The sequence below is a fragment of the Trichosurus vulpecula genome, chromosome 4 (genome assembly GCF_011100635.1).
Source record: "Trichosurus vulpecula isolate mTriVul1 chromosome 4, mTriVul1.pri, whole genome shotgun sequence".
NCBI classification, from domain to species: domain Eukaryota; kingdom Metazoa; phylum Chordata; class Mammalia; order Diprotodontia; family Phalangeridae; genus Trichosurus; species Trichosurus vulpecula.
The window spans coordinates 384,660,339-384,674,274 of NC_050576.1; the positions used below are offsets into that span (position 1 = coordinate 384,660,339).

General features: G+C 38.0%; 1 protein-coding gene across 1 annotated transcript in view; it reads left to right on the plus strand.

Annotated features, from left to right (window-relative positions):
• MYO16 (myosin XVI) overlaps positions 1 to 13,936 on the plus strand; it is a 675,300-nt gene that overhangs the window by 184,321 nt on the left and 477,043 nt on the right. Inside the window, exon 7 of the mRNA XM_036754583.1 lies at positions 6,574 to 6,649. Within this exon, the coding sequence (XP_036610478.1) occupies positions 6,574 to 6,649 (76 nt within the window). The remainder of the gene's footprint in view (positions 1 to 6,573; positions 6,650 to 13,936) is intronic.

Here is a 13,936-nt window from a genome sequence, read left to right on the forward strand (position 1 = left end):
TGCGATCCACCCCTAGGTCCCAGCAAGATAATCTCTTCAATCAATCATCCCCAAAATAATTATTAATAATTCAAATGTCCACCCCTAAATCCTTGTATCCATTACATAGGATCAATAATATCATAACAATAAAACAACACAGCAAGGATAACACAAAATAAGTAAACAGAACACTATCATCATTTCCACCCCCCCCCTTGAACGATTGGGGCTCAAAATCTTGGGGTGAGGGGTGAAGGTCTCATTTTCCATAGCTTCTTCATGCTGAAATTGGATGTAGAGATGGCCCTGCCCCCAAAAAGTCCCATTCCAGAGGTCATTTCTTTAACGAGCTGGCAGGAATTCCAAGAATGCTACATGCTTAGGCAGTCACCGGAAAGTGCAGGGTGCTTAAGCCTGAAGGAAACAAAACTAGCAACAAGGTTAGCCAAAACAAAGGACAAAAAGAATAGACAAGTATGGACTATAATTCTTCAAATAAAATCATCTCAAGTTTGGTTGAGATTTCAGTTATGCAAAGATCCAACATCAGAGCCAAACTCAGGTGGGAAATGTTTCTTTTCAAAAGGAACATAATGAGGAAGCCAAGAGGATCCCACCCTAGATATAGACTAGGATTGTCCTCCCAGCCTTTCTCCAGATGTACAAGTTTTCATCCGTTAATCACACAAGGTCACCTTCAGTCTGAGTGGCTTGTAGGCTTGCAGGAGCAGTTCTTATTTCCCTATTTCTCGTGTTATCAAGTCCTCTATACATTCTGTATAATTCATTGGTTGGAATTCCATCTATCATTTCAAAACCTACCCCTGCTCTCAATAAAGCAGTAAACATTTCTTTCCTTGTTACTCTCCTTTGGCGCCAAGTTTGCTGGTTATTCACTCTTCTCTCTCGAGGAGATCTATCCCTTCCCCAGTCACCTAAGTCATATAACTGTAAAATCTTATTTATCACTGTTGTAAGACGGCTCCCTACTTCTCCAAGTAATAAATTCAAAATTAGTTGTTTATAAGCAGGGGGAGCTGTCCTAATTATTAAATTCCTATGAGGCAGTTCCATTGAATCATTGTAATATTTGTCTGCAGTTCCTGTCATAATGGCAGTCTTCATTACCTCCTCCTTTAGTCTCATGATACAATCTCTAAGTGAATACCAGGGTCTGTGCTCAGTGGGCCACATAGAATCAGTAGCATATCTCTTATTGCATCCCACAGTGGCTAATGCCAACAGAGTAGTCCCGCTATCACCATCTCCTTGCTGATGATGTTCCCTAAAAGCTTGTTGAACTAGAGGATCATGGCTGATACCTATGAATCTCATGCAGTCTGTCCCATCTACTGATATTCCACCGGCCCCTTGATCACTGAGTCTTACCATCCAAGATATCAATGGTTCTCCTGTTCTTTGGCTGAATCTACTCAAAATATCTGTGACCTCTTGCGGTGAGAAATCTTCCTGAATTTCCCTTGTAACTGAATCTTCACCTCGGGTTTCTGTCTTCCTCCTTTGTATGGGTCGAGCCCTTGTCTGATCATTTAACCATCTCCTATTCTCTGTGTGAGGCACATCCTGAACCCCAGTAGTGTTTTGTGCCTCAGCCCCTAACATTGTCTCATTCTCTCCCCACTCACTTCCTCTGCCACCATGGCTAGGACGAAGCAGGCAGTCAGGCTCTTTCTGGGCTGGGTTGAAATGCACTCTGGGCTTTTTTGGTCTCCTGTTGCTCTTAGCCACATTAATAGAAAAGTTCTCATTTGAGTCAGTTTGGTCTCCTGCTATCTGAGATTCCTCTTCTTCCTGTGGGGTAGGAGTGCCCCCATGTCTTTCACTTAATCTCAATCTTTCGTATACTAGCCGGTAGGCTGATAACACTATCCAGCTTTGCCTAGATAGTGATGCCCCTGACTGAATCCCAACTTCTCGTAAACACTTTTCCAAATCCCTAGGATCTCCTCTCCGTAGCCTTGGTTCCCAGTTTTCACAGGGTCCAGCTTTTTTAGCCAATTCTTTTGCTAGGGAGGAATAAAATGGATCCTCCCATCCTGGGATATTCATCTCTTCCTCTGAAATTGTTCTGCTTCTAAATAGAGATCTTATACCTAGCGATCCTGTTCGTGACGCCAAATGTATCAGGAGGGCAGAGTTTATAATCTCAAAGAGGATCATAAACATGTCTGAAAGGTTCGGAACCGCCGGATATAAGAAACTCTCAACGTAGAAGGCAGAAGAATCAAAACATTTATTTAGGCTCCACAGTAACCAACCCATGAACCAGAAGCCCCATTTTGATATGTTGATCAAAATCTTCCAGGCCCAATAAGTACGCCTTGCAAGAGTAACCAGGAGGCTACAGAGAAGCATGATTGCGTAAAGCAAAATCATGCTTCCCCCTCGATGGTAATAAGATTACCCACTGGCCTGAAGTCTTTGTTCAGCTTCCTCCCGTAGATCAGCTCTGCTACTGGCAGCTCCTGCCTCAGCTGTGTCTGTGGCTGAAACTGACGTAACTGTCGTAACTGCCTCTGTAACTGCCTCTGGCTCCAACTGTCGCTGTAACTGTCGCTGTAATGGCCTGAAGTCTTTGTTCAGCTTTCTCCCGTAGGTTAGCTCTGCTACTGGCAGCTCCTGCTTCAGCTGTGTCTGTCGCTGTGGCTGTAACTGACGTAACTGTCGTAACTGCCTCTGTAACTGTCGTTGTAACTGTCACTGGCTCCAACCGGAAAAGGAAGAGAAGAATCTTCAAGCTGTCCTCTCCCCTCTTATAGGGTTTTTGACATCATCAAGCTCCGCCCAAATGACCAGGGCCGATTGGTTCCTGAGTTGGCCCCTCCCCCTAGCATAGACATTAACACCTCCCCTCAGCCAGCCCCATGACTCATCACACAGGAAGTTGTCTGCTTCCCGGCATGCTCCCCGGGCCTCCTGCCCCGGAAGAGCAAGCCACAGTGTCCAGGGAAGCTCAATGAGGTAAGCTGAGTCATTCAAAGAAAACAAAGGCCATTCTGGTTACAAAGAGGAATAAAGAAATTAGTACAGTGATTTTAATCTGTACCTGAAGGCAACAAGAAACATTTCCTGGGACATAGCTATGAGTAGAGGAAGTCTTAAAGATCATCTAGTCCAGTCCTTTAATTTTACAGATACGGAAACTGAAATTTAAAAGTTCACACGATTAGTAAATAGGAGCATGCAGATTCCAACCCAAGTCCTCCTGCCTCTGAATAATTTTGACCATTCTTTTAGCCAATTTTCTACAGAATACAGAAATGTTCTCAACTCCAAGGACTTCTTTCTCTATCTCAGTTTAGACCTCACCCTCTTGGGAATTAATTATACTCTCAGACTTTAAAATTCCACTCTTGAGCAGCAACCTCCTTTTCTACTCTCTTATTCTCTTTAGTTCTGTTCTTTACCTTTATTGTTGACTACAAATCCTCTAATACTGTGACACTGGTGTGGCATTTTCTTCCATAAACTCCATGATCCAGTCAAACTGCAGGATTCTGCATTCCCAGAATACACCCCAAAGTCTTTCACCTCCATACTTTGGCTCAAGCTTTTCCCCATATCAGGAACTCAGTCCCTCCCAACTTTCGTCTATTGAATTACCACTTCTCTTTTAAAGCTAAGTTCAATTGCCTAATCTTTCAGGGAACCTTTCCAAATCTGCTCACCCATGCTCCAGTGCCACACACATCACTCCTTTATTACCTTCCCCACCAAGCCTCATACTACTGTCTCAGACAACTTTCTCCATGTACCCATATACGCTGTTCATTATACTTACCTGTGTTAGTGTCTGATTGCGCATTAAACTGTGAGTGCCTTGGGAACAGGGAATGCACATATGTTTATGTATACGTATCCAAAGGTATATATTATGTATGTATGTACCTATTTATATGAATGTGGGTATATATATGTACATATATATGTGTGTGTGTGTGTCTTCCCTGTATATATGTCTGTGTGTCTTCCCTATATATGCATGTGTCTGTCTGTGTGTGTATGTGCGTGTACACAGATACATATACATGCCTTACCTAAAATCTGCATTTCCTAGCATGCTATCATAATGTACCATAGCATATTTTTAAGATGGTGTGAATCAGAAACACATTATGTCCTTGTACATATAATTTAAATGCCATATCATAGATCAGAATAGCATAATATCTTTGAAATGGAGTTGTATAATTCTCATTGGATTGTCTCTTTTTCTGTTTCTATCCTGAAAATTAAGGTAGGGTCTATGCTTTCCTTACTCTTTTTTTTTTAAATAATGAACTTTTTGGCATCAGCACCATGAAGTTCTAATAAAAATTAAATAGTATTACATTATTCAAAACCACTTGAAGCACATAACCATGGCTTTGTGCAAATTTATATTTCAACTTAATTAACTTTTATACTAGCCTTTTAAAATCCCCTTTAGAGAAACAGACTACATATAAAAGTTTGATGTGTATTTATCATGCTGTGAATATTGGTCCCCTGGAACTGAGATTCCTCTGTTTATTATAAAACCCTGTTAATAGTGGAAGTGAATCTAAGTATAGTTAAGGACCCTGCTAAGTGGATTTTATCCTCTTGATTCAAAAAAATAAAGATAAAATGAGTTGGAATTAACTCAGCTACCCAGTCTCAATGTGGGCAAGGACAGAAAATAGGAAGTAATTGAAAATTAGCACCGACCTGACGATCTCGGCCTTGGTGATTGTATCAGTGACTTCCAATTAGAAATGAATTGGAAGCGATGACTTCCTTACATGGAAAGAGTAGCACATGAACGCATTTAAACAGATACCTAGTTACTGCATTCCCATGGGGAGTGTTTATTTTTATAAGCTCAAAAGGTGACAAGTTCAGAGTGAGTCTCAAGAAATCCCATCCAGGAAAGCATGTTACGTTTAAACCTTAGATTTGAAATTAAGGCAGAAAAGGAATAGAAAGTGTTTGGATGAAAGTATGCACAAGTACCTCAGTGTTTTGTATAGTAAGAAAAAAAGACAATAAGATTTCAGATTTCACAATGATCGTTCCCTTATATCGTAGTTTCCTTAAATTCCTATGCACTTTCATATTGTTCAGCCTCTTCTCTGTCAAAGCCATTGTGTCAATGCCAATTCCAGGAGAGTATTTTTAGGCTTAGTAAGATGTGGTTCTTTCAGTTAAAAAAAATAGAAAAATCTTGAATTTGCTACCCATATCATGCTGTGTAGCTCCCCAAGTTCTATGATAAAATTAAAAGAAATCCCTTCTTTTTATCCCTTTGCTATTTCTTCAGGCCATCATTTTTCTACTTTAGACCTTTTAGGAGTTTACATCAATGCTGCTTGCATGGCTATTCTGATATCTCCCCACCAAATCATTTTATTCTTGACTTTAAGAGTTATTTTTATCATCCCTTTCCTGTCCATACAATGATTCCCTTTGATGTCTTCCCCCTGTTTCATTTTCTAAACTTAATGAGGTCTTCAGACTTTCTTTAGTTCAGCACAGATAGACCCAGATTTTCCCCTCATTTCTTTTCCTTGTGAGATTTCTAAAGTCTACTCACTTTGAACCCTTTAAGCTAGTGTACTATTACAGACAGTGTTGGCTATATGAAAATCTTAAGGGAATAGAACTTGCCAATGTGACAGTTTTAGAAAACTACTAAAACTTGTTTTATGAAAAATTGAACTCAGTTATCTGTATTTCTTTCATTTAAATATTAAGGCCATGTCAAGTTAACTTTACTCATTAGTAATAAGGTTCAGATGTAGTTTATAGGATATGTAAAGTACCTTGCAAAGTTCTAAATGCAATAAATGTGAGTTAGTGGTGGTGGTGGTGGTTTTGATTGTAGTAGTAGTAGTAGTAGTAGTAGTGTTCCTCATTATGCAAAGGTTGTGAAAAGTTGCTTTCCTTTAATGGTAGGATGAGTAAAACAAATCTCAAGGCTTGATTCTTGAGAAAGAAAAATCTCTTATTGCTAAAAAATGAAAAATCTATCATTTTTGTATGACTGACCTGGAGATTTTTGGCCTAGTCTTAAACTAGAGGAAATTGGTTAGCATTCCCAGTCCTACATACTAAGGCAAGAGAGCAGGAGGTTGAGTTAAAATAACTCCCTTGAAATCCAGGTGATGATCTGGAGATCGTCAAAAACTTTATGGAAGAGCAAAAAACACCTTTGTTAATTAATTTTCTTTAAAGGTATATGAGATAAAAGAATAAAAATTCAGACTTGAAGGACATCCTAAAAGGTTTATCTTTATCTTATCACTACAGTTGTCTTGAGAAATACAAAAAATGAAAGTTTAAGCATCTCAAGAATCATATGAATAAAAACAACATATTCTCAAAAAACACAAAAGATATTTGAGGGGGGTGACTGAGCATGTGAATGAAAAATATCATTTGGATGCCTTAGGTGTCATTGTGAAAAAAACATTGGAGATACTTCCTTGCAATTTTTTTTAATTCTATGACTTTGTATTTCAATGATGATAGAAAGGATGATTGTTTGGCTAAATTTGCTATCTGAAATATAACTTTATTTCATGAATCTATTTATTTTTCATATTCCAGACAAACCTCGTGAAGCTTCTTTTAATGTATCAGGCCAACCCAAATCTTCTTAACTGTAATGAAGAAAAACCTTCAGGTGGGTTCATAAAACTGTTCTGATCATCCAGTTCTTTCATTTATTGGGGAAGATAGATTGGCATTGCTTTGCTTATGCTTCTATTTTTTTGAGACTGGAATTGTGATTTTATTGGTATAGGAAACTTCTGGTGAAGAAACCCTGTCTACAAATGGAGAGCAGCTGCTATTCTGAAACTGATAGTTTCCAGCAGCACTGAGATTAAATGACTAATCCAAGGTCATACAACAAATATGTTCCATAAAAAGAGTTTGAATCCAGGTTTTCATTACTTGAAGATGGACCCAACATCCATTACACCAGTAACTTTTGGTCTCATGACTCCTTTTTACTTTAAAAAATAATTAATGATCATGCAAAGAACTTCTTGTTTCTGTGGGTTATAGATATCTATATTTACTATAATAGCAATTAAAATGTCATTATTATTATGAAAATACTTTTGACCTTCTGGATCCCCTGAAAGGATGTTGGAGACCCTTAGGGGTCCCCAAGACCATGTTTTGAGAATCTCTTCATTATACTATCCTGCTCTAATCACTATTCCAGATAGAGGAGGTAATAAGTACTTCTCCAACTCCATATATGGCATTGTGCTAAATGCTTTACAAATATTATTTATTTTACCCTCACAACAACCCTGTGAGGAAAATGTCCTTATTATCTTCATTTTACAGTTAAAGAAACTGAGGAAAACAAATTAAGAGACTTTCCCACAGTCACATAGCTAGTAAGTGTCTGAGAGCAGATTTGAACCTAGGTATTTCTGACTCCAGGCCCAGCACTCCCACCATTGTGCCACGATATAAAGATATAAAGTTGGATCTACATAAATGCCACCAGAACCATTTTGAGCATAATTCACAGACAAAAATTCACTGTTTCATTTTAAAGATTCATTTAAGTAATAGGACATCAGGGAACAACTACATTTATGGGCCCTGGTTACACACCATTACAGTTTGCCTCCTGCTTCATGCCAACGCAACATTATTTTGTAGTATTCTCATCCCTGAAATGTTTCATTGACTATTACGAAATGGATTTTTTATTCTTACTAAATCTAACTTAAATTTGAAGACATTTTTGCCCAATTTTTGTTAACTACTTCTGCTGTGGGATTTAGAAAGCATAGTTCACAGAGGAAAACAATCATAGCCTAACTTTTAAAAAAAATTCTTTCAAATACTTTAGCATATGGTAAACTGCCAGATTACCTTAATATATCTACTTTTTTTTAAGTGGAGCAACTTTCTGTAACTCTTTTCTATCACTCTCTTGGCTCCATCTTCATAAATTTATTTCAATAGTCAATGAAGATATGCCTCATTAAATTTTCATTTAAATCATTTTGACACTAAAGTAGGGGTAGTAATAGATTGCATATTAGTTATATCTCAAAAATTGAAATAAAAATGTTAATTAAATTGAAAATTAAATGTATGTCTAACATAATTATCAGATTAGCAGGAAAATCTCATTGACAGTGAGGGAAGTGAATAATTTATCAAGTCTTCTTTGTACCCTTTTTGTACTTCCAGGAAGCTCGAATCTAAGGCTTAAAGCTTAATATGCCTGAGGCATCTTTATTTCCTTCACTTCTGGGACTACCTTTTTGATGGGCTGTTTGCTTCTCCCTTGTTTATAATTTGGATGGGATGAAGTTTTATCTTTCTAACCTACTTCAATTGTTAACAGTGGCTATTGCTTCTCCACTGAACTAAAACTAATTAGTCATAGCTTTTAACTCCATGATAATTGCATGTGCACTAAAGGTTAATTAGTTGCCACCAAAATCCAACCTCTGGCTCATAGCATTACAAACTACAAAATCTTCACATTAGCCCTTAAAGTTTGGTTAGATTGGTACAATTTGAAAAAAAAATAGAATTTTTAAAAAGAATTATTACTAAATTAGGACCCTTTGAGAACAGAAATAAATACCATTTCCAGTGTAGAGTCCTCTCTGAAACCAGAACACCTAGCTTTATTCTTCCCAGAGTTGAAAACTAGCATTAAAAAAGGAAGTGGTTCCTTAATAGTAGTGTTTGAGAGTGTCAAAATGATGTCAAATAGAAACAACAATTCTAATACTTGCCAAGATTCTACAGATGTTCTTGTTTTCATATTAAATTGTGCTGATTATATTGAGCCCTGGGTGGTCTACTTGCTGAGATCCACAGTTGGTCAAAAAGAATTGGCCTAGATATCAACAAGGGAAAAAATATCATGGATGAAGAAACCATGTTGCCAATATTGGAAGATTAAGACATGCAGTTGGGCAGCCCATTGAATTAACTCATCATTACATATATCACAGTTCATTGCAAATCATGATGAACTTATATCTAGAAATGAATAGAAAGCAGAGATGATCTGGATCACATTTGGAATACTACACAGTGCTATCAATCATCTAAATTTACTTCCTACCCCTAAACCTCACTAAACCAGTATTTTCCCAGTGATACTATACAACTGAAAATCATAAAACGCCACAGTCTTTTTGGATCTCTAGTATCATCAGTGTATCCACTGCTCCACCTAGCTGTCTGTTAATATGTTCAGGGATCCTCTTTTCTTTGCTATGCAGTCCCTTAAACTTATCATCCTACCATTCACCTTTAGAAAATTTTAGAAACTTTCTTGTCTCCACTTTCCCATCATAAACATTCATTCTTATTTGGCATTTAAACCTACATATATTGAAACTGCTCTCTCAAAGGTTACCTATTGCCTCTTCCCCCTCTATACTATATTATTTGGTGATCTCATCAGCTCCTATGGATTCAACTTTTTGCAGATGGTTCTCAAATCTAACTATTGAGCCCTAACATCTTTTTTGACTGCCACACTTACATCTTGACCTGTTCTGTTGTTGTTGTTGTCATTTAGTCATTTTTCAGTTCTGTCTGATTCTTTGTGACCCCATTTTGGGGTTTTCTTGGCAAAGATACTGGAGTATAATTTGCCGTTTCCTTCTCCAGCTAATTGTCCAAATGAGGAAACTGAGGCAAAGAGGGTTAAGTGACTTACCCAGGGTCACACAGTGAGTAAGTGTCTGGAACGAGATTTGAATTCGGGAAAATATTTTCCTGTTTCCAGGCTCATCACTCTATCAACGGCAATACCTAGCTGCGCTGTTGGGATATACAGTGGACATCTTAAATTCAGCATGTATCAAATTGAATACATTATTTTTACCTCCAGGCCTTCCTCTCTTTCTAACTTTCCTATTACTTTTGAGGATACCGTTGTCCTCTCAGTCACCCAGGCTCATAATCTAGGTGTCATCTTCCATTTCTCTCTCTCTCTCTTGCTCCCTCCCTCTCTCTGTCTCTCTCTGTCTCTGTCTCTCTCTGTCTCTGTCTGTCTCTGTCTCTGTCTCTCTCTGTCTCTGTCTCTCTCTCTCTCTGTCTCTCTCTGTCTCTGTCTCTCTCTGTCTCTGTCTCTCTGTCTCTGTCTGTCTCTCTCTCTCTCTCTCTCTCTCTCTCTCTCTCTGTCTCTCTCTCTCTCTCTCTCTCTCTCTCTCTGTCTCTCTCTCTCTCCCAACCATTAAAATCTGTTGCCAAGTTCAGTTGATTCTACCTCCACAACATCTTATATGCCCTATCCTCTTTCCTGAGACTGCCGCATCCTGGTGCAGGCATTTATTACCTTACACTTTGCCTATTTCAATAGATTTCTTGTTACCTTCCCTGCCTGAATTATCTCCTCACTGTAGTCACTCTTCCATTCAGCTGTCAGAACGTCCTTCTTAAAGTTACTTAGGATGTTAACTCCCTACTCAGTAACCTCCAATTACAAGAATAATAATAATAATAATATTAAACCTTGATACAGCACTTATTCTGAGCCAGCGCTGTGCTAAGCGCTTTACAATTATTATCTTATTTGATCCTGACAGCAACCCTGTGAGGTAAGTGCTATTATTATCACCACTTTACAGATGAGGAGGCTGAGGCAAAAAAGGGTTACATGAATTACCTAGTGTCATATACGTAGTGAGTGTCTGAGGGCACATTTGAATGCAAGTCTTCCTGATTCTGCCACTTTACTCTGCCACCTGGCTGCCTCTTACCTCTAGCATCTTTATCATTAATTAAGGTGGGACTTTCATTTACTCTTTTCTCTTTTAGCATTTATTTAATCAAGTGCCCTTGATGAGTCTGGCCTTTGTTTCTTTGATTAAATTGGGAGTCTTCGATGACTTGCTTCCTCAAGGGAAAGCCTGGTATACATGGATTTGAGTCACATGTTAGCGATGCTTTTAGGTCACATGGGTTTGTGATGCTCTTTCACCCTGAACAGGATACATAAACTCAGAGGTTGGCATTTTTCCTTGGGGCTCTCACTCACTGGAAGAGTGTTGATGTGTAGACTCTGGGCCACCATCATTAAGAGACACCAAGCTTTGAAGAAAACCCAGATGTTGGTGTTTCTCTTTTTGGTAACTATGTGTGTGATGTTTTGATCAGACAAAGCCTGTCTATTTGAATTGTGTTATTAGATCTGTTCATATTCTCTGTTTGTAATTTATTTGTGTTTGCTCTGAAGTTCAGGGTGCTGGCTTTTTCCCCTGAACTAGGTGAGTGATATGTGTATGTATGATTAGGGGGAAATTGTTAACCCCTTGAAGTTGCTTTCCTTAGAAAAGCAGATCAAAGAACCAGCTCTTGTTGCTGGTCTTGTTGGGTCTTACACAGCTGCAGTAGCTGCTAGCAAGATTGCTGCTACGGTATCAAACATAAAATCTGTCGGCTTTCAAATCTCTTTACAACCTGGCTTCTTTCTACTTTTTCAGTCTAATTTCACTTGACTCTCTTCTATCTTCTCTACTATCCAGTGACCCTACACTCCTTGCTGTTCCTTGAACATAACACTTTATCTCCTGACTATATGCCTGGAGTGCTATATTCCTTGTCTTCACCTCATTGTTTTCATAGTTTCCTTCAAGTCTTAGCTAAAACCCACCTTCTAAAGAGGTCTCTCCTTATCTTCTTTATTCTAGTTCCTTTCTTCTGAGATTACTTCTAATTTATTCTTTGTAAATCTTGTTTATATGTAATTGTTTGTATGTTGTTTCCCTCATTCAGTTGTGAACTTCTTGAGAAAATGGATTATATTATATGCCCAGCAGCTAGGTGACACAGTGGATTGAGTGTTGGGCCTGAAATTAGAAAAACTCATCAGAATTCAAATCTGGCCTCAGACACTTTCTAGCTCTCTTGCCCTGGGCAAGCCACTTAATCATGTTTGCCTCAGTTTCTTCATCTGTAAAATGAGCTGGAGAAGGAAATGGCAAACCACTCCAGGGTCTTTGCCAAGAAAACCTCAAATGGAGTCATGAAGAGCCAGACATAAATGAAAGGGCATTAAAAAGGGAAGTGTTTCCTTAATAGTGGTGTTTGACAGTGTCACAGAGGATGTCAAACAGAAACAACAATTCTGATACTTGCCAAGGTTCTACCCAGCACCAGTAGCCACAACTTAGACCTTAATGATGCTTGTTGACTTGACTTGTCAAATCCATTGTTCTTTTCTCAGTTTTTATCCTCTTTAACCAAGGTAGACATTTGAGACTATTCTCTACCCCACTCCCTTTTTGGATACTCACCTCCATGGCTTTCTTGTTCTACTCTTTTCTGGTTCTCTTCTTTATACCTTTTTTGTTCCAACAAAACCAGACTGTAATTTATACCTGATTCTTCCCTGCATTTTCCCACCTCTCTTAATTCACTCAGGCTCTCCTAGAAGATACTTTCATTTCATCTTTTCTTGCTGAAGCTCTCTTCTTACCTCAAAGCTCACCTGAAAGATCATTTTTCTTTGCATCTTCCTTGTTGTCTTCTATCTAAAGGGGATGACTCCTATTTTGGGGTTTTCCAAAGATATTTTGTATCTCTCTTTTGTCTTTATCACCACTCACCTTCTAATTAAGGGAGACAACACATATAGGAGGGCTCCTTTTGTAGGGCCTGCTTTGCTAGGCTTTGCATTGCCTGGATAAATCTGGAACAATAGGAGACCAAGATGACTCTCAAAAGGAACAGAGGACTCGGCTGCCTCCTTTTTGGATGGGACCCCTTCCTGAGTTTCATATTCCTTTATACATTATATATGAAGCCCAGTTCAAATGTCACCAACCTTTGGAGGTTCCCTGGGATGGTGATTATTCCTCCACTTAGATATCATATAACATTATCTTTTAGCACTTAAGTGTGAATAATGTACTATTTTTATTACAAATATTGGTATTGGCCTTATCCTCTAATGAGACTGTATACTCTATGGGAGTTTATAGGAACGATGTGATATATAAATTCTGTCTTCTCCCTATGGCTGAGTGCATAATAGTTGCTTAATGAGTTGAATTAGCCATTCCCTCTTCAAGAATGTTAACATCTAGTTACAGGTAATTGTAATAGTATGTCTGCTGGGTATGCCTGTTGCTTCTGTACTCAATTTCTTCATCCTAAAGTGAGCAATAATAAAAACATGGAACAAAAAATGTTCTCTTGGTGGATGCTAAATCTGCTGGCCAAATTCACAAATGCACATAACTTAAATCTGATTTGCATTGGTTTTGTTATATTTTCCTCATGGAAACTGAGGATGTCACATTTGTTCTATCTTTACTTAGCACTTATTGTGAATTTTTCTTCTGTGCAACCTGTTAGTTCTTTTTTGTCATGCTAAAAACTTAAGTTAGTTAATGCCTACTGTACCTACTATATATTTTTCCTGACAAAATCTGTGCACATTTCAGTGTCTGATATTAACTTCTCATCGAATACAGTTGTATTGATATTTCAAATCTGCTGGTAATTTGCCCATGTCTACATTTCTATTGATATTTCTGATTGATTTAAAAAATAACGTAGAAGAAAAGCCAACTCTTTTGATTTTAAAAGCCCAGTTGAGAGTCTCATCTATAGGTAGGGTGCTTTAGTTCTTGGTTTTTGTGCAGGCAATGCTGCTACCATTCATTTGAGGCACATGAATCGATATGCAATTAACAAGGGAGGGATAGTTTTGTGAAAACAAAATCATCTCAAATTCTTTCAAGCTTCACTTGTAACATTCAAAAATGCTTTTCATTTCATTGATTTCTGTTCTGTGAATATAACTTTTATCTCACCACTTTTCACTGTAATTAAATGTATCATGGGTTGAGAAGATAGATTCTTCTTAATGCCAACAATCTTATTTCATAACAATGATGAATTTTTGAGAATTTTTTAGGGAGTGGTTATGTTTTATGTTTTGTAAAACTTACCCATCTTA